At 38.6% G+C, this 26,295-nt stretch overlaps 1 protein-coding gene across 1 annotated transcript in view; it reads right to left on the bottom strand.

The window, feature by feature from the left end:
* Positions 1–25,489, bottom strand: part of GLP2R (glucagon like peptide 2 receptor) — a 40,368-nt gene extending 14,879 nt beyond the window's left edge. The window contains exons 1-9 of the mRNA XM_074922038.1: positions 25,385–25,489; positions 18,473–18,566; positions 12,682–12,786; positions 10,466–10,591; positions 7,934–8,036; positions 7,549–7,705; positions 6,464–6,623; positions 2,244–2,304; positions 982–1,051 (exon numbers count right to left, since the gene is read on the bottom strand). Coding sequence (XP_074778139.1) covers positions 982–1,051; positions 2,244–2,304; positions 6,464–6,623; positions 7,549–7,705; positions 7,934–8,036; positions 10,466–10,591; positions 12,682–12,786; positions 18,473–18,566; positions 25,385–25,489 — 981 coding nt within the window. The remainder of the gene's footprint in view (positions 1–981; positions 1,052–2,243; positions 2,305–6,463; positions 6,624–7,548; positions 7,706–7,933; positions 8,037–10,465; positions 10,592–12,681; positions 12,787–18,472; positions 18,567–25,384) is intronic.
* Between the last annotated feature and the right edge of the window lie 806 nt (positions 25,490–26,295).

Here is a 26,295-nt window from a genome sequence, read left to right as displayed (position 1 = left end):
AAAAAACAGTTCTCTCAGCTGCTTCTTGTACATTTTGTGCTCCAAGCCTCAATGGCCTTGATGGCCTCTGATGGACTGTCTCCAGTATGTTAATGTCTTAACATTATGTCATTCAATAATTATTAATTATGAATTGCATTGAACATTATGTCATTGAACATTTATGTCTTAACATACTGTCATTGAATGCACAAATTTCTCAATATTACACTTTGATAGTACTATAGTACACATTTGCATGAGTAAACTACATCTCTTTTCTACATTTGCTATCTGTCTAGCTAACCAAATCACTTATTCCTCTAATCCTTTTATGCCTTGCTGATTGCATGAGAATATAAGGTATTCTGGACACGCACCATAGTCCCACCTATCAAAATTCTGTGTTCATAATCATTTCCTCATGAGTTGTTTTGATCATGCTATTTCCATCTCTTCATCATCACTGCATTTTAGGTGTACAATTTTTTTTGCATTTCTTTAAGAAAAAAATTCGTAACTCAGTCTTGTCATGCTATGCTTGATTTTTTTTTTTTTTTCATCAGATGAATGGTTTCTCCTCATGACCATCAGTACTTCTGTTGCTATTTCTCTGCATCCTTGTTTTCATAAGATCTTCCTCCATAGAGAATTTAGAGATTTCTAGTGGTGCTCACCATGTGGTAGCACTCTCCTAAGCAACCTGCTCACTGAGAAAATGAGGGTAAAAATATAAGAAGTAAAAAATATGAGAAGCAAAAGACTTCATCTTTGATGTAGATGGAGCTGTGCAGAATTCACTTCACAGATAAATAACAGTGTTTTGATAGGTTGACATCTTTGTTGTCTGTAGACAGAAAGAGTGCCCATCCACCCACAGTAAGAAACTTCATTTACAATTTTTTCTGTCTCATCTTTTCTAATCCAAGAATTGGATTATACTTGGAGAAAGAGTCACAAAAGACAATGAATCACACTGGTGCATGATGAAATAATTCTTACTGCAATGGAAAACAACATTGGTCCTCGGATGATCCACCAGATTCCCATGCGCTCATTTGTTCCCCAGCACCTGAAGAATAATTTAAAGTATAATTACATTATTTTCATAGAAAAAAAATCAAAAGGAAGCTGAAAATGTTCAACTTTTTCAGGTGGCACTCAGGAGAAATGGAAAAAAATAGGAAGAGTCTCATCAACAACTGTAATTGTATTTATTCTGAAGATCTTTCCACCAGAATTTTGAGAGAGGTTTCCCTGGACTGTAAACTTCAGAACTATCTGGTAAACTCAGTCTTTGGATCCACACAACAACTGTACATGGCACCAGATCTTCATAAGGGAATTCATCCTACTCAAATTTATCTGAAACTGGAAACTGGAAATGGGTAAACTAGGAATTGTGACCATGGTTCTTGACCTGCTAAAAAGTATGTGCATAATTTCCTTGAAGCTGTCTCCTTTTGTCCTGCTCAAACCTTCTAGTTTGTTCTGTGTATATGTTCCTTCTTGCTATAACAATTAGCCTGAAACTCTGTAGGATCTTGGCTTGTCATTTATGGTCTACATAACATCTAAATCTGTGAGACTGTAATTATGATTTGGTTCCTCATGTTATTGTGTAATAATTATATTGGTGTTCCAAACAAAACTCTAGGAACCATGAATAAAAAAGGGGAACAAAAGAAATCATACATAAACCCCAAAGTTTATGTGATACCATTAACAACATCATGGAAGACCAGAAGACCGATGTTCACTAGTGCAAGTTACCCTTACTGATTCATTCACTGAATAGTGAATACATCCATTTAATATCAGCTTTTCATCAATATCAGTTTTTGTTGTCATTCCCCATAAATAATTTTTTTCTTCAAAATGGAAGTGAAACTAATTAAACTCAAAATATAGATGGTCTCCAAGGAAAGCACTAGTCTCCTTTTTTTACTAACAAGATGCTCTCCATGACAATGCTTGTGCTAACAGTTTGCTTCATCTATGTGGATGAACTTTAGATGCAATAGCTTTCATTTCATGAACAGTGAATGTTCGTTCTACTTGATTTATGCATAAGTTAATTTGAGAATTCCTAGAAGTAATTTAATGTGAAAGTACTAAAATTAACCTAGAAAATGTAACAAGTACTGTAGAATCTTAATATAATCTGGTAGTCAATACTTGTGTCAGTCCTTGTCAAGGGCTTTCAGAAAAATTAAGCAAAGAGAAAGCCAGTATTCTAAGGCACATTTTATTTATGAACCTACCCTGTGTTCTCCAGTTTTGATCTGCTTATTCCCCAAGGTCCCACAAACAGGATAGGAACAACTGAAAAGAAAAGGAGTCAATTACAGCCAAGATTGCAGAATGGTTCACACAAAACACAGATATCTTACAGTAGTGTCTGGTGCAAAGACATGCTTTTCAGTCTTCTATTTAGTAGAAAAAACAACTTGATCTTGGTTTTCCCTATTTGTAGTTCAAACACAAAATGAAATTTCATTGTATAGTTGAATCTTGCTTTTTCAGACTGATATATACATATACATATATATATATATATATACACACACACACACACACTGGTAAACTGTCCAAATCTTCTAAATTCTTGACCTTGATAATTCAAAATAATTAGCACTTGACTTGAGACTTCGCAGGCTACCTAAGGCCCCAGCTGTTAGTATTTTTATTTGTTGAAACTTAAGGAGTTTTCAGTGGAGGTATGGAACTGTCTAGTTAATTATAACAACTGCCAAGGGCTTATTCTGCTGGCCTATCTTTTCTGGACCCCTTAAAGATAATCTGTGGTTCCTGTTCCCCTATTGTTGCCCCCTCTCCTGGAGATCATAGACTGTAGACTGAAAAAACCCCTCTGAAATAAAGGATCGCTACACTATTACAGTTGTCTGCAAATGTGCAGGCACAAGCTTCAGTCACAAGCACAAGGCATGTGAGCTACAAAAGGCAGATGTTCGACTGGATTCTCAGTCCAATAACACACAGGAGATTTTCTGGTTGATGTGGCAGAAAGAAAGGAAAGGAGATGTGGGTCACTGGGGCCAGAACAGGATCTAATCAGGATTTGGGGATACTAGCTAAGGTCACGGGAAAAGGTGGAATGCAGCAATATTGGGAAAGGACAAGAAGCAAAATACTCTAAGATAATATAAGATATTAAGATAACAGACCTCTGAGTGGCTAAAATGGGGAAAGAGATAGAAAGGGTCTCACTTGGGTGGGAGAGGGCGCTGATGCAACAAGGGGATTTGAAAGAACAATCAAGACATGGACCCCTTGGGAAGGGAGCTATATGTCCAGGGATGTATGAAGCTGTTTCATAGGGAAAGGTAATACCCAGGAGGATGTGGTGATGTTATCAAGTGCACTTCCTGGACAGTAGCTGAGGCAGTTAACTCTGTAGGTGTAAGCATGGTTTGCCCGGGCTGGTTCAGCAGCAGCGATAGTACAAATGGCCATAAGAAAACTGCCAGGTGTCCCATCTTAGTAGCAATTCTAATAAATATGAATAAGAAATTGATATAATAAATGGGCAAAGGCCTCAAGGAAATCAGCGAATACGATACAGGTATGAGAGCAATGGACAGGGACTGACAGTCACTCTTGCAGTAGGGAGCAAATTTCTCAACAAACTTGTCCTATTGCAGTTTGAACAAGGAATAAAATGATTAGTCTCTGTTTCAGTGAGCTTGTGATCAAAGCTGGTGATCAAAGACAGCATGAAAGTGGTCTTGGCATGTCAGCAGCCTATATGATAATACAGACATATTAATATACACAAGGAATCTTTAAAGAGGAATGTGAGAGGGAAGAGAAAAATCAAGGCATGGATGGTGAGAAGGACTCTCCAAAGTGTAAGGTGCAGCAGAGGAGAAGTCCCAGAGGTTTAGAAATGGGCAATGAAGTCTGGCATGCTTTGACAGAAACTTTAAGTAGATGAGGAAGGATAGGAATGGGTGTGAAAATGAAGGAAAGTAGTTGATGTCTGAGGAGGAAGAAGCAAAAGAGGAAAAGGAGGGATGCCAAAAATGGATAGCATGTTCAAAACTGCAAGCCTGAAAAATAATCCTCATGGCAGCATGGTGGATGAATACAGGTACGGCTAGAGAAAAGGGGGCTGTAGGACACAAGAAAAATTCCAATGTGACTATATCCAGAGATGTACAAAAGGATTAAAGTTATATCCCACTTTTGTTAAACAGTATGCAGGTTTAAGCCCTGCAGGGACCAGAGAGCACGTTGCCGTTGCCCCTCCCCCACCCGCAGCCGGTCAGGCTGGCAGTGAGGCACAAACCCGGGTTAAAATAAGAAGAGATTTAATACAACAGAGTGATAAACAATCTGAACAACAACAGTAGCAATGGTAACAACAATAAACAGCAATAAAAGTGAACAAGACAAAAGATACACAGAGAAATACTGCAAATGGTCACGGAAACAGGTTCCCGCCGCCGAGCCCGCCAAAGAGCAAGGTAAAAAGGTTCCGCCCCTGGACCTGACGCCAGCATGGTATGGATAACCCGGCTGGAGAGCCCTTCGCCCTCTCTCTGCTGGGGAAACCTAACCCTATCCTAGCTGAACCAGGACAAATAGTGAAATAATTCACTCTTCAAAGGTACTTGTCTTCTTCCGTTGATTCTGGAGAGGGACTTGATTACACAATGCACAAAATGAAGCAATCTGTTGTATTGGCATCTTCTGAACAATATATACAGTATTATCTAATGAATATTCAAAACCTGATTCAAATACTATAAGAGACAAAAGTCAGACATCTTTCAGTCTTGCCTTTAGTAGTAAACATCAGCCATTTCTATAAAAGAAAATTAAGGTTTCTGGGTTCTTTAATGGATCTTTATTCTTTCAGACCAGACAGTTCTGCCCTAAATCAGGTAATCTTGTGTGCTTCCACAAGGTTTTATATTATGGTTTTGAAACTTTTTTGCTCAGGTTTCCCCCTGTGTGGTATTTTAGATACTGAAAACTTGTTTCAGATCTTGCTTTACGCATTGGTATTTTTCTACAGCAATGGTTCTCTTTTAATAAATTAATACAGTCTCATTAGAAAAGCATTTAAAATAGCCATATCTGAAATTCATTTAATTCTAGGATTTTCCCCAGTAGACCATATTTTTTAGATGCTATCCAATTCTCATTTCAAAATTCAAGAGGTGAGTTAGGCGTCAAAGAGAAGTGAAGTGCGCTGTCTTCATTCCCTGCTACAGAGAGAGCCTAGTATAACTATTACACGACCAAAATCAAATGACGTAAATTACTGTCAAACTGACAGGGAGTTTGCCACAACCTTGATACAATAACCAAATATTTCCTTTAAAATGTTGTATCATTCTAACTGTAATGATTATAATTTTAAATGTAGCTGCCATTTGCTTCAGCTATTTATGTTTGAGTTCCAACACCTCTTTATCCTCAGAAGATAATTTTAGCAAGCAGTGGAGCACAGCAAATACGGAATTAATTTATTTACAACTGCATAATCATCCACCACAATAAAACCCTTTTAAGAATCACTCTTTTTTTTTTTTTTTTTTTAAGTGGGCTATGCACTATAGTCTCACAGTCCTGGATGCACAATTTTACATTTGACAATACAGTTCAATACATATAGATGTGGTGATAGGGAACTGGCTTGTAAAGCCATTCATTAATAAAAGTTTTATAGTAAGAAGTTTTTATGGCCATCCATCCTATCCTCCTCCTTAACTCAAGCCACTGGATTTGATTCAATAACACTTGCAACAAACATGTTGTCTAAGAGTACAATTTTTATTTTGAGACCTTCAAAGGTTTGAAAGTTGTACAGTAGATTTTAGATGATTATTGGGAATTAGAAAACCTTAATTTTCTCCTTTTTTCAGACAAGATACAGAATTATGATCTCTGATAAGCAACAAACCTAATTGTTGGATTACAAGACATAATTTACACAATATTGTTCAGTTGCTCATAACTAAATTTACATTGTCTTGATTCCATGATAAATGTCTGAAATATAAGACCCAAATCATGCAGTGTTTCAGTTTGTCCTCTAACTTAAAGCACACTTTAGAACTTTAAGGTGAGGTCAGAAGGTGAACTTGAAATATTTTAACGTTTAGGCATCTTTGCTACATAGGTGCTCTATTACAGGGGAAGAAAATGAAGTTGCTGATAGTACCTCTATATTCAGTGATGACAGAAAATACAGACCAAATACACTCAAATTTCTTCTTGTTCTGTATACGAGGGTACTGTTTTCTTACAGAACAATTCACCCATTTCCTGTACCTGCAGTTCAAGCTCAACTGTAATGAATGTATCCCTGTTGATATACCTTTATAAAAATCATTAACTTCAAAACAAACAGAAAAAGAGTTCAGATATTTTCTTTCTTCACTAAAAACTATCCGTCACTGACTCAAAAAAGTACCACGAATCAAAAACTTGGAAATTTTTATGTACTTACCCCATCCTATCACAATATATGTCTGTAGCAGTCGTCTTTCAGAGAGTACAACAGTTATCAATAACGTATGCAGATAAATTCCTTCTACTAATAGCCAGAAATAATTTGCCCCAACAAAGTAATGCATGAAAAACTGGGCAGTCCTACAAATGAGTACAATCTGTAGAAATGAGAGACCGGGAATCACTGTTAATATAAAAAAGCTCTGACAAATCCTGGTTTTCTCTTGTTACTTTAGCAACCATTTAAAAACTAGCACATGGTTGTGATAAGACTGTGGTTTGGTCACATATCTCACGAGACTCTACTTGGTGTTTGGGAGAGGCTGGAGGGGACTGCAACATTTAAAGGCTTCTACATTGTCAGAGAGTGTGAGTGGAGGTGACAAGTAGGAAAAAGTGACAGCATAGGCTGGAGTATGTGTTCTTTATCATGATCTGCATATCAGAATTTTTGCGGATAAGCTCTTAAAATAATAGTCACGATTAATATCTTGCAGGTAATTTTGCTTGTTGACATAGGCAAACTATATTCATATGACATCGTACAAGTATAATTTATCCACAGTAGTCACACAAGAGATGTTGTTATTCCATTATTTAAACAAGTGTAAGAAAATCAGCACAATTTCCGAGTACAGAAAAGCCTTTAAGGTATCTTTTTTTCTCTTAGTGTTCTTTCATAGCAAACACATTGTTTGGTAACTCTGTCTTAAAAGCAAGATTTGTGTGGATTGCATACTGAGAGAGAATAAGTATAGTGTTACATAAGTGTAGACATAAATGTGTAGATTTCTTCCTAAACAATGCAGTTGTAAATTGTTTTGCTTAATTGGATGTTTCTACATATAACTACTGATTAATCTGTCATTTCTCTACAAGACTTCGTATAGAATCAATCTATTACAATTTATCAAATCAAAATTTTTTTCTTGATTACCCTGAGATTTATCAGCAAAATTTCAGCATTCGGAGCTCAACTAACAAACACCTGGAAACTTACTGCGTATGGCAAACTTCCAAAACTGTAACTGTTACAGCCACTAGCAACACACATTACCTATTAACAATGAACTAACAAGTTACCTCAGGACTGAGGTATAATATCCATCCAGTTTCATCATTTGGTCTTTTGGAGTAAATATTGTAGTATACGGTGTCTTTTATAAGCACTGCTGTGGTGCGTAAGATAAAAGATGCAAATAAATTCATATGAATGTAGTTTCTTGTGCAATGCAGTTTTCTGTGGGAGAAAAAATAATGTATGAATCCTATGGAATACACTTAGTTTGCATAAATGAAAAAAAGTTGTATTCATCAATGCATTTTGCTTAGGAATTGCTTTTATAAAGCTTATTAGGAAAATATGAGTTATTTACATAGGAAGCTCAGAGATAAACTCGATTACATGGAAAGAAGAATCTGAATACTGGGATCTGTACTTTTAAAAGGCATGTAAATTTGTACTAACCTGAGTAAAGAAAGTATTAGGAGTGCTAATACAAGTGAGATGAGAGAAAAATAATGTCCTATAGTGTACAAAAGCTGTAATGTGGTAAGTAATTTATGGTCTTCTTCCTAGGAACAAAGAAGAAAAATGTGTTACACATGCAGGCAAGTGGGCAGAGCACAAACACAGCTCCGACTCAACCTTTCTGTGTTACAGGGTATCATGGGAAGGTTTCTGATGCCCGCTCGCTGCACTGCCCGATGAAATCACGGCATGGCAGAGACACCTGCAGACAGCCTTACTTCTTTTTAAATTTGGAGGCACTCACTGTCTCATTTCCAGATTGATCCTGCACAAACACCATTCAGGGCCTGATTTACAGCTAATCATTGCCAGGATTACATGCACCAAATGGATCCTGGCGGTTTAATAACTGCAGAGATCAACTCACTCATCCTGTACACACAAGTGTCATTACTATGTGTGTGGCCTGGAGACACAGTTACAGATCAGTTGTGTCCATGCAATTCTGGGAGTTAACTCTGACTAGAGACATTGAAATAGACTTACTTCTGCAGTGAGTTCAAACAAAAAAATCAAAATTATTAAATTAGGGCTGTCTAGAATGTCTTTGAATGACAAAGAAGACCTCAGAGGAGGAAGGGGGGCATTCACACTATCCACTTTGCTTCATTTAACATTTCTTCTTGATAAGTTTTTCCATTTAGCTGCTTATGTCTACCTCTCATCTCTTCATATGGCTTTTCTGGCTCAAGAAAAGTTTCTCTGCAGAGGGACATGGAGGCAGAGGATATGTGACTTTCATAATCCGTATCTGGCCTGCAGAGATCTTCTTGGAACCTCTATCTTTTCCTCAGTGATTCTGTTGTTTTCTTTGTGAATTGCTTTACTGTTCAGCCCCAGTGATTTCAGCACTGTCTTCCTACCAGTAGCTATTTCTAATCAATTTATGCTAATGAGTACTGTCTGGACAGCATGGGTAAACTGTGCCTCTCTTGGAGAGAGGGAAAGTGCCCAGGGAGAGCAGTGTGGGTGCAGAAGATTCCTGTAGCACAGCCATTAATCACTGCTCCATGAAAACAGTCAAACAGGCACGAACCTAATCCAAACCACAAGTTATCATCATGACTGTGCCAATTTTGCAACACTAAAGCAAATGAAATCAAGCTGATTCCTCTGATGTGTGCATGTAGTAGCTTTGGGTTATTTCTAATATCTTGGAGCTTTCCATTGAATATAGCAGACAGGTACAAAACCACATTTAGCATTGGTAAGAAAGCTGATTAAAGCTTTCAGAGAAATCGTCTGCTGTCACACAAGACGAAATAATGTGTCTCCCACCCACAAGTTTGCAATCCAGAATGGTCAACAAACCATGGAAAACTCTCAGTACTTACAAGTATTTATCACACTTGTATAAATAAACTGTAAGCTTGGAAGTTCATGTACTCACCAAGTTTAGTAAAAACTTAGTAGCACATGGGGATCCTGAACTGTTTAATAAAGTACTCAATAAATTAATGTTACTCAGTAAAGTAATAAGTAGCAACAGTGCTCACCCAATAAAATAGTAAAAAGTAAAAAATAATCAACAGTAATAGTGCTTACCTAAGAGACTTAATTTTGACATCAGCTAAAATGAACTCTGTGGCGAATGAAGTTACAAGAAGATGAAACCAGATAAGCTGCATGCTTTACTGCTATCTGAAATGGCTGCATTCGTTTCAAGTCATTGCTCAGGCGTGCAAGCAGGCAACAGGATCAGATCCCTGTTCTGCTGCTTTAATCATCCTTTACCTTAAACATATCTTGGGGGGTGGAAGTGAGCTTGCTGGATTGCAAACTGCCTTATCACAGAGAACACGAGCCAGGCTTCTTTGCAGATACAGAGCAAGGATGGGATTCCCAGCTTCACAAACCAGAGTTTATCAGTAATTATTGTAATTTTATCTTCAGTACAAAGAGTTGAGCTCTGTCGAGGTGAGAGTCTAGCCTGCTCTTAATTCAGCTCAGGAGAGCCAATTTGCCCTGCTGACAGAGCCCAGCTCTTGGGCTGCATGCGATATCAGACCGGGAAGGATAGCATTGGCATTCTGATAAATCCTCCAGTCTGTGATTACCTAAATTTGAAAGGACCAGTTAACAGCTCATTAAATGCTAAAAGCCTCAGGAAGCCGCTGGAAATGAAGTTGTCTGAGTTTTGCAGACTACAGACTTGGGGCAGATGATGGAATCCTTTGGATTTAAGTTATTTGCTTGTCAAGCTGCAGACTTGTTCAGTTTTATCAGGCAAAACTGAGCACATGTGGTCACTGGACTCTGAACAGAAAATAATTTGTAACATAGAAAGCAGGAATCCCCCTCCTTAAGCTTTCCTCCTCCGCTTCTTCTAAATGAAATAACAGGTTTCTATTTGGCAATCTAAATAAAATCCAAACATTTTTTTTTGCAGGTATTCAGTGGAAATGTTTTATCTGTTACTCAAGAAGGGATTAAGAAGATTACAGTATTAAACCATAATATGAATGTTACTTACATTTTTTTTGAAATGATTTTTCTCAGAACATTCTGAACTATCACGCCAAATGTCTGTGGAGTTTTCCTTTGTTTGCCAAGTCCCTTCATCCAAGCAGACTCTGTATACTTTTCCTACACTTCCTGAAAGTAAACAGAAGTTTAGTCTGAAAGGTCAAAATAAAGATTTCATTTTTCATGCACATTCTAAAGATTTCTCCCTTACACCACAGCAATAGACACCACCCCACCCCCACTCAAAAAAGGAATAAACCCCACTTTTCTCTTGTCTTTGACAGTATATTTTTCATATTTACATAAGACAAAGTACAAGTGCAATCTAGCAGAAATAAATTCCCAGAATGTACCTGGTATTTACAAAAAATACAGTTATAACACCCAAAATAAAGGCCTACATCTCACATTATTCCTTTTTCTTCATTAAGATCGTAAATTCTATCAAGTATGAGTAGCACATTGCTCAGGCTGTGCAGTCAAAATTGTAGGAGGAAGAGTTTGGTTTGATTATGGAATGATCTTTCTCTGAAACACCTGTGGCTGGTGTTTTATTTAGGTGCTTTGGGGACCTATCAGCAGGTGATGTGAACCCATGAAGCTTCCTGGCTTCCACCTGCCATCAGAATAATATATGGGGACCCTGGTTGATGTTTGTTTGATGTCCTGAACAGATGCCTTCCATTTATTTCTAATCAGACTTGAGCTTTTTCATTCACTTTTGAATTAGAAAGTGTTTAAGGGTTGCAGCAACAACCAGAATATCTCATTTTGCTCAGGATAACTGGAACTGAGAGAGCTTTGGGAGCTCAGTTTGCTGTGATGGAGCAGGAGCTCTGTGTGGAGACTAGACACTGAAAAAACCCTGACCATATTTGTGAAATGTGGTCGGAAATCTCATTTCTAGACTATCCTAATTTTTCTGTGCTCAGACTTGACAGTGATGATAATCCACAATAAAATTACTTTGAGCTTCCAAACGTTTCTGGTCCAGGTCCACTGGTGTTTCAGAACACACATAGCTGTTTCTCAGAAATGGGACCAGCAATGGAAACAGAGACAACAACCAACCCTAACCCCAGTCCTGCAAAAATCTATAGGACAAACAGACAGCTGGGCTGTTTCTAATGCCTCTTCTCCTAAGGTGCTGTGGTATGGATGAGAATGCCAGATGATGCTGTAACACAGCAGGGCCACTGTGTTACCCACTGTGAACACAATTAAAAGCTTCATAACCTGATGCAATGCCTTACATCCTGCTTTTGTAGAAATTTAGACAGAAAAGGAGAGAAAAAGAGTCTCCATTACAAGGAGGGAAGGAAGTTGCTTTTATAGTTATTATGAAGAGCTGAATTTGATCTGACTGGCTGGCAGAAGCTGTTGTTTGTGAAACTAGATGGAAGCTGGGTTGCTTTCTGTATAGCAGCACAAATTACAAAATATGGCATTACAGCAAAATCACATGAGGGGTGGGCTGGAGAAAGCTAGGATAAGCAGACCGTAGTAGTCTCCCATAAACTAAAGGACTCAGACACAATTGGTCCTTCTAAGCGGTATTAGAAATGCAGCTAAAAAAGTCACACATAGCTAAGAAAGGCTGTGTAGCAGGATTCAGAAATGCTAGGCTGCAGTGGAAGGAATGTCCTTCCATTTCTTTGGGAGAAAGGGAATGTTGTTTGCTTTTAGACAGCTTTGCTCCTGCAGATGTTACTCTTTTTCTCTTTCTGAAAGTCTCCCTTCTGCAGTCCCTTCAGGAAAAGGCTGCTTGGGAAGCTTGTTTTTCACCACACCAGTTGCTCATGGTGTGGTTTGTCCTACTGGAGGGCTGACTGCTTGGACTGCTGCTTTGTTCAGTTATTCTAGTTTTCTGGGAGAGAGCTTCATGTCTGGGGTCATTGGGGAACCCAGAAGTTGAACCTTAGAAGCTGAACCCCAAATCTGTTACTGCCAATAAAGGCCTGGCAGTACAGTTACATGATCTTGGAAAAGTTGCTTTATAGCAGGCAATCTGGGGCTGTAACAAGCACAGATGGAGAAAAGGAGTAAATAACTAAACATTGACAACAATTTTGTGCCTCAGTTCAGAAAAGAGGTGAAAAGAGATGAGACAAGAAAGTTCTCAGACACTTCAAAGGACACGGGAACAAGAGAGACAAGCACTATCTGTCCTTTAGCTGGATTCCCAGCATAAACTCAGAAGTTAACCACTTTCACATTACCATTTTCCAACCACGGTAAATATGAAGGACAAGGAACAGAGACATTTCCTGGGGGTGAGTAAGGCCAGCAAACAAATCGATCAAACGTCCCATTGCAATGTATTCCTGGGGAGAGAATCAAATAAAAGCTTCATAACTTATTCAGAAAATGGACAATCATGAAAACCATTGTACACTGTTTCAGATAACCTGCAAGAGTATTTACAAGATGTAGCAGATAAATTCCGTGCATTCACTGGGCAATGCTCAGAGCACAGGACAGAAATAGCTGCTACCCTTCTTCCCTGCATTTACACAACAGCAGCAGCAGGTTTTACATGCTTTGTTATGGGATAAGGATACTGCTCAAAATCATCCTGAGGCCTCTGTTATCCAAATGTAACAGATTCAAGCTGTGCTCTCACTTACTGTACTCGCTGTACATGCTGCAGACTTTTTGCTGGTAAATGGAAGATATTCCACCTTTCATGACCCCTGTGGCACTGGTTCTCAGCTCAGATCACTGTCAGATTCTCAGGTAGTCACTCCTCTTAGTCTTTGGGCCATAAAAGTTAGGGAGCTGGCAATATCTCAGATTATCTCACTTTTAAGCTTCACCAGTATCATTACTTTTCTCCCAGGATTTAAGATTAAGATAAAACATTTGATAATGCAGAACTGAAATGGTGCCATCAGGTTACAGTAAGATAAAACAAAATGCATTAATGTCTGCTCTTGGTTTGGTTAGTTTCTGTCTTTCTTCCAGGATAAACTGAAGTTCTCTCTTAACATCAATGGTTTTGCCCATCCAAAGCTAGAAGAGCATATTCTGCTTTGTTTTCCATAATACTTAGCAATACTTTGAGAACCTTCTGTGAGAGAGCAACAAAGATAGCTGTGTGCTATCTCACCATCATCTTTTTGGAGTGCTGCTCCTAAAATACAGAGCACAGTATGTACATTCTTAGTAATTCCCTTGTATCTTGGAGGCTGAATATCTGTGGCCCCATCTGCCTTATGAGTTGTGTAGTTTTTAACATTTATAGCTTAATTTTTCTTGTTCCTTTCCCTGATACCTGATGAAGGTTTGTTCAAATGCAGATTGGGTAGGCTGCCAGGAGAAAAATAGTTTTTTCTCCATTTCATGAAAACTGGACTTCTGAGTCCCTGTAGTTCTCCTGATCACCAGCTACAAACTACTGCCCTCTAACATCTTGCTTTTTGTCACTGCTTTTGACCTCCTGGGTCATCTGGCTTAGTTCTAACTGCCACCAAAAGCCACCATTTTCTGCCTTCCCACCATAAAAACATTTTTTTGCCACCAATCTTTTGCATCATCCTAAGAGTTTCTGCACACCAGTTTTCACCACAGCTCACTGATCTGTAGCTTCTCACTACTGTTTCTGTTTCTTTCTTGACAACTCGTTGTAGGCTATCCTGCAGGTGTACTGTCTGGGCTGATTGTGTGCTTCCCTTGTTTTCCAGAAAAACTTTTGTCCCCTAAGCAATCTTTATTGCTGTTTTCTTGCCTCTCTGAGTGTAGTCACATAGCCTGTAATTTATGGCAGCTTTTTTGTCTGACCTTTTTTTTTTTTTCCCCCTTCCTTGTTTCCCACAGCCAAAGTAAGCAGAAGAAGGGAAGGGAAGGGGAGGGGAGGGGAGGGAAGGGAAGGGAAGGGAAGGGAAGGGAAGGGAAGGGAAGGGAAGGGAAGGGAAGGGAAGGGAAGGGAAGGGAAGGGAAGGGAAGGCAAAGCAAGGCAAGGCAAGGCAAGGCAAGGCAAGGCAAGGCAAGGCAAGGCAAGGCAAGGCAAGGCAAGGCAAGGCAGAAAAAGCATTTCCAAAATGTCAAAGAACAAAAAACCCCCAAAATTCTGAGACTGATATCATACTTTTCTTGGTACTTGCATCCTGCTACTAGAAAGCACACTCCTAGGGATGATCAGACTTCCTAGAATGTGAATTTTATTAGAGGTAAGTGTAACTCAGCTTTGATATCATAGTGGCCATACACTGTTCTGACGACTCCTCTGTCACAGATACACCTTTCTTTCTGAGAAAGTCTGATTAACATCTTACTGTACATCTTCATTAGTACTTTTCTGACTTCTGGTCATTCACCTTTGAAACCCTGAATTCAGATAAATATTTACAGAACACAGAAGGAGAACATATAATTATATTGCCAGCCTCTAGCAATGAGTATTATTTTATCATCACATAAAAGTCTAGCATGATGAAGTGGACAATGAAGAAATAGATAACTGAATACTTCAGCTGACCCTTCCTGCATGTGTTTTTGGTACAGTGACTCTCCTACATGGTAACATCCTGCATGGTAACCATAAGAAGTTAGTTTTTTGCTTCCAAGGGAACAAATCCAAACCTGCCTACCTATGTTTTTTTGGGACCTAAGACAATATGGATGCATCACATTGTTGGCAAACATTTCATTATGTGCTCAAACTGACACTGCATTGTACTAGAACCATAACAATTTTGACAGAGGTAACTGCCTGGTTTTCCCAACTTGAACTGCTTGGGACTCAGAAATTATATGCCATCATGCAAGTCCCTAAACTATGAAGATTCCCAGATTCTAAGTTCTCAGCATGGAAACGCATACTGGAAGAACTGTCTTTAAACACTGTTGATTTTTCTTTCTTTTTCACAGTAATCGCTAGACTACTTCAGGACATTATTCACATAATGTTTATTACCCTCTTGTAAGTTGGTGGAAGCTGAATCCAGGGTGTTCCACATCCCAGATTACTTCTGTTTTCATCCAGTGCCTGCCCATAAAAAATACATAAACAACACAGAGAACTGTGACTGGAACTCCTAATTTCCCCCAGCTATCTCTGTAGGATACATAGTGGGTCAACTTGAACAAGTGTTATCCTACCTTCTTCAAGTGGCCCAGTGGTTAGCATGCTTTCCTAAAATACCATAGAATCACAGAACAGCCAGGTTGGAAGGCACCTCAAAAGATCTGGTCCAGCCTTCCGTGGGAAATGGAGCCTAGATAAGATTATCTAGCACCCTGTCCAATTGCATCTTAAAAACCTCCAGTGATGGGGACTCTACCACATCCCTGGGGAGGTTGTTACAGTGAGTGATTGTTCTCACTGTAAAAAATGTCTTTTTTACATCAAGGAGAAACCTCTTCTGATGCAACTTGTACTCAGTGCCCCTTGACCTCTCCATGTGGCTTTTTGTGAAGAGAGAACCTCTGTCTTCTTTGTAGCTGCATTTTACATTGATGAGATCCCACCTGCATCTTCTCTCTCCAGGGTGAAAAGACCTAACTCCTTCAGTCTTTCCTCACAGGGCAGGTTCTCCAGCCCTTTACTCATCTGCATGGCCCTCCTTTGGACCCTCTCAAGTCTATTCATGTCTTTCTTGAGTTGTGGGGATGAGAACTGGACACAGTACTTCACATGTGGTCTGACAAGCGCTGAGTGGAGTGGGATGATCACTGTCTTTGCTAGTAATGCCCCCGAGGATGTAGCCCATGTTTCAATGTGCTTTTGCTGAGGCAGCAGTGCACTGCTGACTTATGCTCAGATTGTTGGCCACCGGAACCCCAGATCCCTTTCAGTAAGACTGCTCCCCAGCCACACACATCCTAGCCTCTACTGAGCTCTTTGGTTATGCCTTTGTTAAACTTCGTACAGTTCTTGCTAGCCCATTCTTCCAGCCTGTCCTGGTCTCTCTGTGAGATGGCTACACCTCCTGGTATGTCCCCCCTCACCACCCAGTTTGGCATCATCAGCAAATGTGGTGAGGGTGCTTTCAATGTCACTGTGCCCAGATCATTTATGAAGGTGTTGAACAGCGTGGGGCTCGGCATCGATCCCTGGGGGACCCCACTTGTGACAGGCTGCCAGCCTGAGTCAAAACTATTTTTCACCACTGAGTGTGGTCTGTTAGCCAGTTTGCTACCCATCTCACAGCCCTCCATCCAATCTGTGCCTGTCAGCTTGTCCTGGAGAAGTCTGTGGGAAGCAGTGTCGAATGCTTTGCTGAAGTCCAGGTAAGCAACATCCACTGTTCTCCCCACATCAACAGTAGATGTTACCTTGTTGTAGAAGGTGATCAGGTTAGTCAGGCATGATTTGCTTTTGGTAAATCCGTGTTGGCTTTTCCCAATCACCTGCTCCATTTGATTAGTAACAGTTTCTAGGAGGAATCATTCCATTACTTTCCCAGGGATTGAAGTAAGACTAATGAGCCTGTAGTTTCCTGGGTCCTCCTTTATTAGTGACTGTTTTCCCTGCCCTGTTTAATAATGAGCCTATGTCTTCTCTTTGCATCTGCTTATGTGTGTTGTTGTTCTTAACATCCCTGAACAATTTCAGTTCTAGATGAGCCTTAGCTCCCGACTGCATCTCTGCATGCCTTAACAAAGTTCTGGTAGTCCTCAATGGGTATTTGGCCACCTTTTCATAGCCGTATGTTTCTTTTCTGCTTTAAGCACACCTAAAAGCTCAGGAAGAATGAGTGGGCATTTCCTACCCTACATATACTCTGAAAGTGGGAACAAGTTCTTGATGGTGATGGGGTTCAGAAATGAGAATGGGGTGTTGCTTTGTTTCCCAAGCTGGTACAGCTTTACAGCATAACCTAAGGCAATTAGCTCATGCTGTTGCGGCTGCCAGGAGCTGCAGCTGCTTCTGGAGCAGATCAGTGATGAAGGCTGGAGAGCATGAGGATTCGTTCCGTTAGCATGCTGCCATGCCCAAGCAGAACTGCTCATTTTCAGCAACTCCTAATTCAGTTGAAAGAAGAAAAAACCTGTTATTGAATGTGATCACTAAAAATAGTTGACTCACAGGGTATATCTTCCCTTTTGCTTTTCAAAGGCCTGTGAAAGTTAGAGATTTCAATATTCTGAGAAAAGTTTAAGGAACTTTAAACCAAAATATTATATAATATAGTTTTGAAAACCTCTCTCTTTTTTTTCCCCTCCTTTTTTCCCTGCCATTTAAAATTCTCAGGCCAATGCTTTGGATTGATTTCCAACTTCTAAATGCATTTTAAATGATGAAAAATACACACATTGATCTTAATCAGACCATATATTCTGGCTGACAAAGTTGCACACTACAATGTCATAAATGCAGCTTTCTGCCACTAGCAAAGTGAGTCAGAGCTCATGTTATCATCCTGGAGTCTCCCTGTGAATATGATGGAGTGAGGTAGCCACCAGGCAGGATGACTATGGGAGTATCACTTGAACACAAGAGCAGAGACCTGCCTATAGCCAGTGAGTACAAAACACAGAGCACAGTTTCACTCCTAATCTTTCCTTGGCGACTGCAGTCAACTCCAGCTACTCAAACCAAGACTGTGCTATCCTTTCCTGAAGACAGACACCTAGCTGAACAGAATTTATACTTTTAAGAGTGAAATAGTCACAGTTTATAAACTTCTCTTTGGCAAAAACATGGGTCTGACCCAGGTTGAAAAAGGAAGTGAAAACTGGTCTCCTTTATCCTAGGGACATGATTCTTACCAATAATGGGTAGCAGCTACCTCTTGACCAGGCACTCAGTGCTACACCATAGTGGTAGCTCAGTACCATGGTTCATGGTTCATTGGTTCATTTCTGAACCATTATATATAGGAACCTAGTATGTTCCAGGACAAAAGATAGCCATTAACTTCGTGACTGCATGTTCGCATGTCTCATCACAGCTGACTGTCCTACATTTAGACCTTACAAACACTTCCGCAAAGCAAGTAAAAGAATATTTGCATATTCATCAATGTTACTTAATACATTGCTTCATTGTGCTGTTCGTTTCCTTACCAGTATCTACAGTTGATTCCTGCAACATTTTCAAGCATTCTTGTTTATATTTGTTCCACCCAGTAGTGGTTTTTTCCAGCAGAGATCCTTTGGCCTGTGAGTGAAAATACTGAACACAAGGAAAATCAGTTAGAACCTTGTGGTCTTTTAGTGGCAAGTTTCTTTCCATTATGAGAAATTTAAGAGAAGAGTGAAGACAAGAGAGGAGAGGAGAATGAAGGAATAGCAGGTAAGCAGGGAGACAGACCCCTTCCTTCTCCAGGAAACTGTTAGTGAATTTTCTTCAGTTGCTATCTTTGCCTGAGCAAGAAATGTATTGCCATGGTGCTGTATTACTACAAAAATCTATTCAACTTCTGTAAAGTCCCTTTTCAAAAATCCACACAGATCTGTAATTGTGAGGACTTGCACCAAAAACATTGGCATTTCATTCCTCCCCTGTAGACAATGACTGCTTATCTTCACAAAATTTACAGTCTTTACAGGCTTTTAATAGTCAATTTATACCAAGGTCAGGTAATATTTCTCATGTATTTATGTTTCTACTAGATTAATTTAGGAATCTAATTGATGGTAATTTTGAGGACTGTTATTTTTAACAGTATTTTTAATGATAATCAAGCACACATGCTTGAATAGTACAGTAAAATATCGAATAAGAGTAATGAATAAGCAATACCATTTAGCTACTAACACCTTTTCTCCAGTGCATTCTGTACTCCTGCCAAGCACTTCAAAGACCATTTTTTTCTCCAACAGCTGCAACTATGCCATAAGCATCTTTCTTTTCCTCTTTTTTTTTTTTTTTTTTTTTTTTTTAGAAAACATAACTGTAAATCTAGTTTTACTTGCCCAGCTGCACCAACTGTGTTGCTGGTTTTGCCTGGACAGGGCATAGTTTTGCTGTCATCGTGTGTCCAGAGAGGAGAAGAGTCTTTGTACTCAAATATTTCTTACACAGTGAAAAGGAGTGTAATTTTTATATGTGCCAAAATTTTCTCCATATTACACATCTCACACAACTGCATTCTAATGTTCTGAGGTTTTGTAAGTACATTTTTTTTTAATTGTTTTAGTAATCTTCAAAGCTTGCTTTGCCTAGGCCTTCCTATTATAGTGACAACCCCAGAGGAGGTCAAGAATTCCTTTAAATTCTGAAAAGCTAGATATCTGAAGAGAATATGATCTGGAACAACTGCATTGAAGTGATCTGTTTAGAGACAATACAAATAAAAGTGCTTCAAGAACAATCTCCCTTTCACTAGTATAGCCTTGAAGACAGGATCAACTTCGCATTTAGTCAGTTCAATGACAGCAAATTCTACAGGGCCCCCTCTGGTATCTGGAAATCAAACATCCCATGATTACAAGAGCTTCTTGCTCCTCTTGGCTGCTCCTGTCCTGCAGGCTCCTGGCTCTCTGTCTTTGCCTGTTCACCCTGTGCTGTGTTCTGGAAGTTTCTGTCCCAAAATGTGTCTAACTGTTCCTAAAAGCAAGAAGAACCCATCTTCACAGGGTGCCAGAATTATCACCCTCTCTCTTCTCTTCTGGGTGAATATAGGCTGAGAATATAAATGAAGCAAAAAAGTGTGTCAGTGTCTAAATGGACACTTGATCTAATTCTTGCAGGATGTGTGGGAGAGGATTGCTGCATTTGTAAGACATGGATGGCACTACAACCACAGAAACACGCAGAAGTAACACGGAGGTTGAGGGGATTGTCAGTGATGTTTGAAAAGGGAATGAGAGGAGAGGCTTAGGAGCCCTGCTTGGACATGCTGACCTTGAGTTGCTCCCTTGGCACCACGAAACAGATAAACAGAAAGGAAAGAGACCTAGATGTTAGCATGAAAAGGTGAGATCAGGGGTCAAGAGTTGCTAGCACAGAGATGAGAAATTAGTCTCCACTGATAAAATTACTCATAATACAAAATCTTCTCTGCTGTTAAAAAATGAAAATTCCCAGCTGTAAACAGTAGGGTATGGCAGACATCTGTGGCATACAGGTTATCAGTGTAAGTGTTTCAATTGTCCCGAGGGGACTCCCATATTTTAACTTGCTTTCTGCAAATGTATTTCTGACACATCTCTGCCACACAACACTCTGACTGCAGAGGCCTTTAAGAGGGCCATAACTGTTAATTAATGTTTAGGAAAGGAATGGCTAAAAATGGAAGTGTTAAATGAAAATTGCTTGGTGATGTGTTAGATTTGGGCTGTTGAAGAAATGCCCTATTAGAAGAAAAGCAGTAGAGAAAGGATAATGCTAGAGGCTGCTTATAGTTCTTGATCACTATTTATCCCAGGGAAAAGAACATCAGCCTAAGCAGTCTCTGTGTAGTATGCCAGCTGCCGTTCTGAAACCCGGGCTTTGAGATGCCAGAGGCGGGCATGTAATAAAAGAACACTGTCACTGTAAGTCATCAAAAATTAAAAATTCTCTACTGCTTGAAAATGTTTCCAATTGTAATGACCAAATTATGGAAAGCAGACTAAATATAAGTTTTTTAAAAAGCAACAATCCTTATACCAAAGGATGGTTTTAAGCTCTCCAGGGAAAATCAATGTCCTTTTGTCTGGACTGGACCTTTTTTAGAAATAGAAACTGTTTTTCACACATGTCCTGAGCTTGTCTGAGCTTGTCAATGTGCCAAGGACTGAGATAAATAACCAGGACAATGTATGGTTGTGAACTTCACCTCTATCTTTTCCTTCAGACGTATGTTTGTTGTAAAGATAAATAAAATCAAATTTATTTACTTTTAAAACAAGAACAGTGGAGATATATGCTAGCTGTTACATGAGACCACTCTCTCATGCATGTTTTTGTTGTGTAAAATGTTGCCTGTCCAATACCCTGCTTTTAGTCTCAGCCACTTTCCAGACACCCTACTTTAAATTCCAGGCGGTAGAAAGACTATAATTATTCTTCCTTTGATGGTCTTGCAAGATAAGGAGAGAATATTTACAGCAGCCATGAGAAAGGAATGTACATTTCCAAAATAAAAAGCATCTTGACATTTCCCTCATGTAGGCCTCAAAATGCTGGGAGCCAGGGGAGGTTCTTCAGACACTCCTGGGTCAGTGAACCACATTTGAAGAGGCAAAGACATGGAGATGACGCATTTGTAGAAAAGACTGCTTGATTTAAGGGATAACACTTCAGTTTCTAATAAACAAATGCATTAAACAGCCAAGGAAATGCAAGAAAAGCCTCACAGTAACTACCTGTCTGCTTGTCTGGTTCCATTCCTAGAGACAAGGTTGACATACAGTCATGAAGAAGATCACTCAGCAAGAGTGAGGAGCAGCTGAGGTGTAAATAACAGTTTCATATCACTTCTTTCTGTAATTGTCGGTTTCTGCAAAGCTGCAGGCAGAGGCAGACAGCCCATACTGCTGATGTAAATATCTGTGAGAGGCTTCACTTTCTACCATAAGTGTTTCTGATGAAAAACCCAAATCAAGTCTATATAAAACCAGAGCTGCACCTGACAAAAATATAAACGGTGTCAGCTGACCTTAAAAGTTAATTTGAAATATAGTTAGAAGAATGCATAAAATAATTTTAATTATTAATCAAAAAATGTGCAGATGATTGGAGATTAACAGGGGAGCAGACAATGACCAGTTAATAAGGGTCATTTCAGTCACAGAGAAACATGAACCCCTCCGTGGGTGAGAGAATGCACCGTGATAGACATGATGCAACATTTTACTCCTAGAAGCCCAATGTCAGGACTTTCTGAGAATTTATATTTAGTTGTAGAAATGAAGTGACATGAGCCACCTGTAGACAATGTTGCAGTACAAGAGACTATTGACATTTCTGGAATTGTACATACAAGGATGATGTTGAAAAGGGGCACAAGACAACATTAATGCACAGCATTTGTCCCTGCTGCAACTCTGCCTGGATAGTATAACTCTGATGATCATACCTCTAAAGAGATGGTGATAAATTTGCAAGTTGTGGGAAAGTTCTGGAGTGGCTTTAATCATTAAACTCAAAGACTAAGATATCCCCATAGTTTTATATTATCAAAGAAATGATAAACAGATATTCCACAGCAAACCATGATGGCTTTAATGGCAGCAAGTTGTGAATTGATCACCAGCTACTTGCACAGGGTCTACCAAAAGCAGCTAAAAAAAGCAAGCTTGCTGTTTGAATGTTATTATTTAGTCTGCAGTGGTCTCCACTCTCTCAGGGGAAAAATCTATAAGGACATATATGTAGAGAAAGGCTGAAGAATGCTGGCACTACCTTGGAATAAGGAAAAACAGCTTTCTTTTCCTTCTTGGCTTGAAAGGGATTGATGCAGGTGCCTAGGGCAGAAGACTTTAGTGTTTTCTGCAGTGGGACATCCTGTTAAGGCACTTCTGCATTAAGTACACTAGAGAGCCAGTCACTGTCCAGTGAGGAGGCAAACTTCATGGCCTGGGAATAAGGTCTTAAGAGGGAAGGGGAAATTAAGGAATTGGGACACCATGATGTTGTATGTCTGTTTAAGCAAAAAGAATTCAACAGAGAAATCAAAGAGACAGGCTTGTCACTATTATTCTTTGGAGAGGGGCCCAGGTTCCCTCAGAAGAACAGGGTCTGCAGTCTAGGTCAATGTGAGGAGCGCAGCAATCACTGCTGAGATTGCAGGGGGCTAGTCCTGCTTTTGCACGTGTGAGAGGAGGCCCAGTTCTGAGAAGAACTGACAAACTTCTCCCTGCATCAGACATGTGTCTGTGACTACAGATCCCAGTAAGGTTTTGTTATGATTTATTATGATTATTAAATTTTGGGCTACTGAGTGCTATCAAAATTTAGATTACAATGCATGCTCAGTGCTAGAAATACAAGTTTTCAGGTAAATCTACCGTGATCTCAAGCAGTGGCAACATGCAGCTGAGCATGGCTTTTGTTCTCAGTTTTATTTTTCAGCTGTCATTCACCCACTAGCATTTAAACAGGACTTCCAAGTCAGAAGAAATTAAAATCCAACATGCAAGACAGAAACTCAGAAAGTCCATGGTGTTTTGCCTTACACTGGACATTTCTTCACTTCAGGACGAAGTTTTGTTGGTAGCAAACGAACTGCCTCTGCCTGAAAGCCTGGCACCCCATTCACCCCAAAGTTCACTTGTACTGAAATTTGATCAAACGTCTCTGAACGGTTCTTTCAGTTCATTTGGTTTGCTCAGAGCCCACAAACTGCACAAGATGACACCACTCTTTAAAAATATGTTGGATGCAGCAGAAAACACTGCCTGAAGCTCTCACTTAGGAAGTGGATTATAATAATAAACCTCCAAGGTTGCAAACACACTGGTTTAAAATTTTTTTTTTTCATAACTGACTACAGTAAAATCAGGCTTTCACCTTTTTAATTTCTTATACTAATGAAATAAAAAGAAATTAAATATTTCTGCTTATTCAGACTATGCTATTATCGACAGAAAACCCTTCAATTTAGATATAAACTAGAAATAAGATATTTACTTGTTCTTTTAGTTATGATACTGGTTTATTATGATTGATATTTTTGATATCTATATAGATGTTTGTTAGAGTATATGGATATAATGATGTAGGATTTTTATTAATTTAAATTTTTATTTCTTATGAAATAAAATATAAAGAGATGTAACACACGTTTCTTTAAACAAGTTACAGGAATCACTATGACAAAGTAATTTACTGTGATTTATAGTCTTGTAAAATTTTGATCTCACAGAAGTCATTGGGAGATTTTCTGTTAGCATTGATGGAACCAGTGCTTTGGTTGAGGTGTCTTACAGATTTAAGGTGTCTCATAAACCTGAGAATTGTTTCAGTTCTGTATTAATTTATGTGAGAGAAGCTCTAGGTTTGAATTATACAAAAGCGTTAGGATTATTTTCTATGAAAAACCCAAATAAAATATGTGTCTCTTGGAAACTTTTTCTGCATAAAAAAGCTAGAAATATAATTACCATCTCTATAGCACATACATGCAAACCCACTTGCTTAGTAACCCAGCTAAATGGAAGATGAGTGGATAGAAATACCTTATTACTTTCAGTTTAAAGTAAGCCTATCAATTACACTTATTCTCATGTACATTTATGTCATAGAAATGTACCCTAAATCTATATATGAATTTTATTCAGATGAATTGAAAATTACTACATCTTAGTAATTTTTAAAAATTTATCAAAATCAGAGTTGGTATTAATAAATAATGATTAAAAACATACGTGAAAAATTCCTTAAAGTGAATTACACTGAGTTATTTTCTGATTAAATACCTAAATCTCTTACAAATTATAAGACAATATAGCCAAAGAATTAAGCTTTCAGGGTTGTTTTATAGATGTAGAAAAAAAGAAGTTAATACTTTAGTAGGTCTCTACAAGAAATAAAAGTAGTAATTGCATACAGATTCCTTCTGTAAGAAGCTGAGGTGCAGAATGAAACCAACACCACCAAATTTCACAAATGTGAGATTCAGTGCTCACCCCTTGTAGGCTAAAAAATAATGCTAGAAGCAAAACAAAGCTGGTTTTAGAACAGAGGAAATCCAGTAGAAAATAAACATGTTTTGCAATAGTATTTATATCTGGTAAGAAAACTGAAAAATAAAAATAATTCAATACTGATGAATAGCAATATGAAAAAAGATTGTATAAATGGATGTAAACACTATTTATTCACTGTATGAATGAGCATTATTAGAAAAAAATTCTAATAAATTACCAAGTCAGAGTGAGTTCTAATGCAAAACTCTACATCTTCTCAGTCAACTTTTCTCATTACTACCTTTAACGAACATAAATTGTCAGAATTATTTTTGAAACATGCTGTTTGTGAAGGCTAAAATGTTGTGTGATAGGAACACACGTTTATACTGTCCATTATTAATTATTGAATTAGCTTACCTGTTCCACTAGAAACAATATCATGACAGAGCTGGCAGATGCAGGAGGTATTCGGAACCAGAGTCCCATGCTGGAACAGAGACCAAAAAGTGTCACCATACCCATTCTAATAAATTTGTCCCCAATATGCTGTTATTTCACTCTACTATAGATCAATTATATCACCCTGTCCTGTGAAAAAAAGGTAGAAAAGTCTTATGAGTGCAACTGTTTCATGAATCTTCTTACAAATAAGAGGAAGACTAGTAAAGTGTCTAGGCTTGCTAGACTTCAACTAGCTGTGTTTTTTTCCGATTAGAGGCAGAGAGAATTTACTCTAAACTTCACAGAAAGTCTGCTTACTGTAGCTTGTCCTTTAGCCAATAAGAAGTCAGAAAACTATTAAAACATTTAAGGGCTGATCCTGTTTCCTTGAGACTCCATGGGAATTTTGCCAGTGGTTTCACAAGAATGCAATCCAACTCCATAAATACATATATATATATATTTATATACACCTCATGAAACCATTAAAAGATGCCCTAGAACACAAAAAATCTTTGTGTCGGAAGCTTGCTGAATCTAGTTGGTTGTTAGGAAGTAGTTCAGCAATAGCTGGTTTTATCCTTTCTGATCATATATTGTCAAATATGCACAGTCAGTGCAGGATTGGGGAGAATCTGAATGTACAAAAAAATAATGTTACCAACAGTTAGAGTTTTACTACAATTCTTGTGACATTCAGTGGTTTTTTTACAGCTTCAAATGCAATGTTGGAGAAACTACCAATGAATTTAATCTTTAATTTTCAAAAAAATTGTTTGCCACTTTTCTAGTTGCAGAGAAAAACCTGAAAACATTAATAAATCTATGTGTTAGGCAGGCTGAAGAAATTGATCCATTTATAATATAATAATTTTAGGGTCTCACAA

This window comes from Athene noctua, chromosome 18 (assembly GCF_965140245.1).
Source record: "Athene noctua chromosome 18, bAthNoc1.hap1.1, whole genome shotgun sequence".
NCBI lineage: Eukaryota > Metazoa > Chordata > Aves > Strigiformes > Strigidae > Athene > Athene noctua.
Note: the sequence above shows the minus strand (reverse complement) of the source record. Positions and strands in the feature narration are given on the sequence as shown.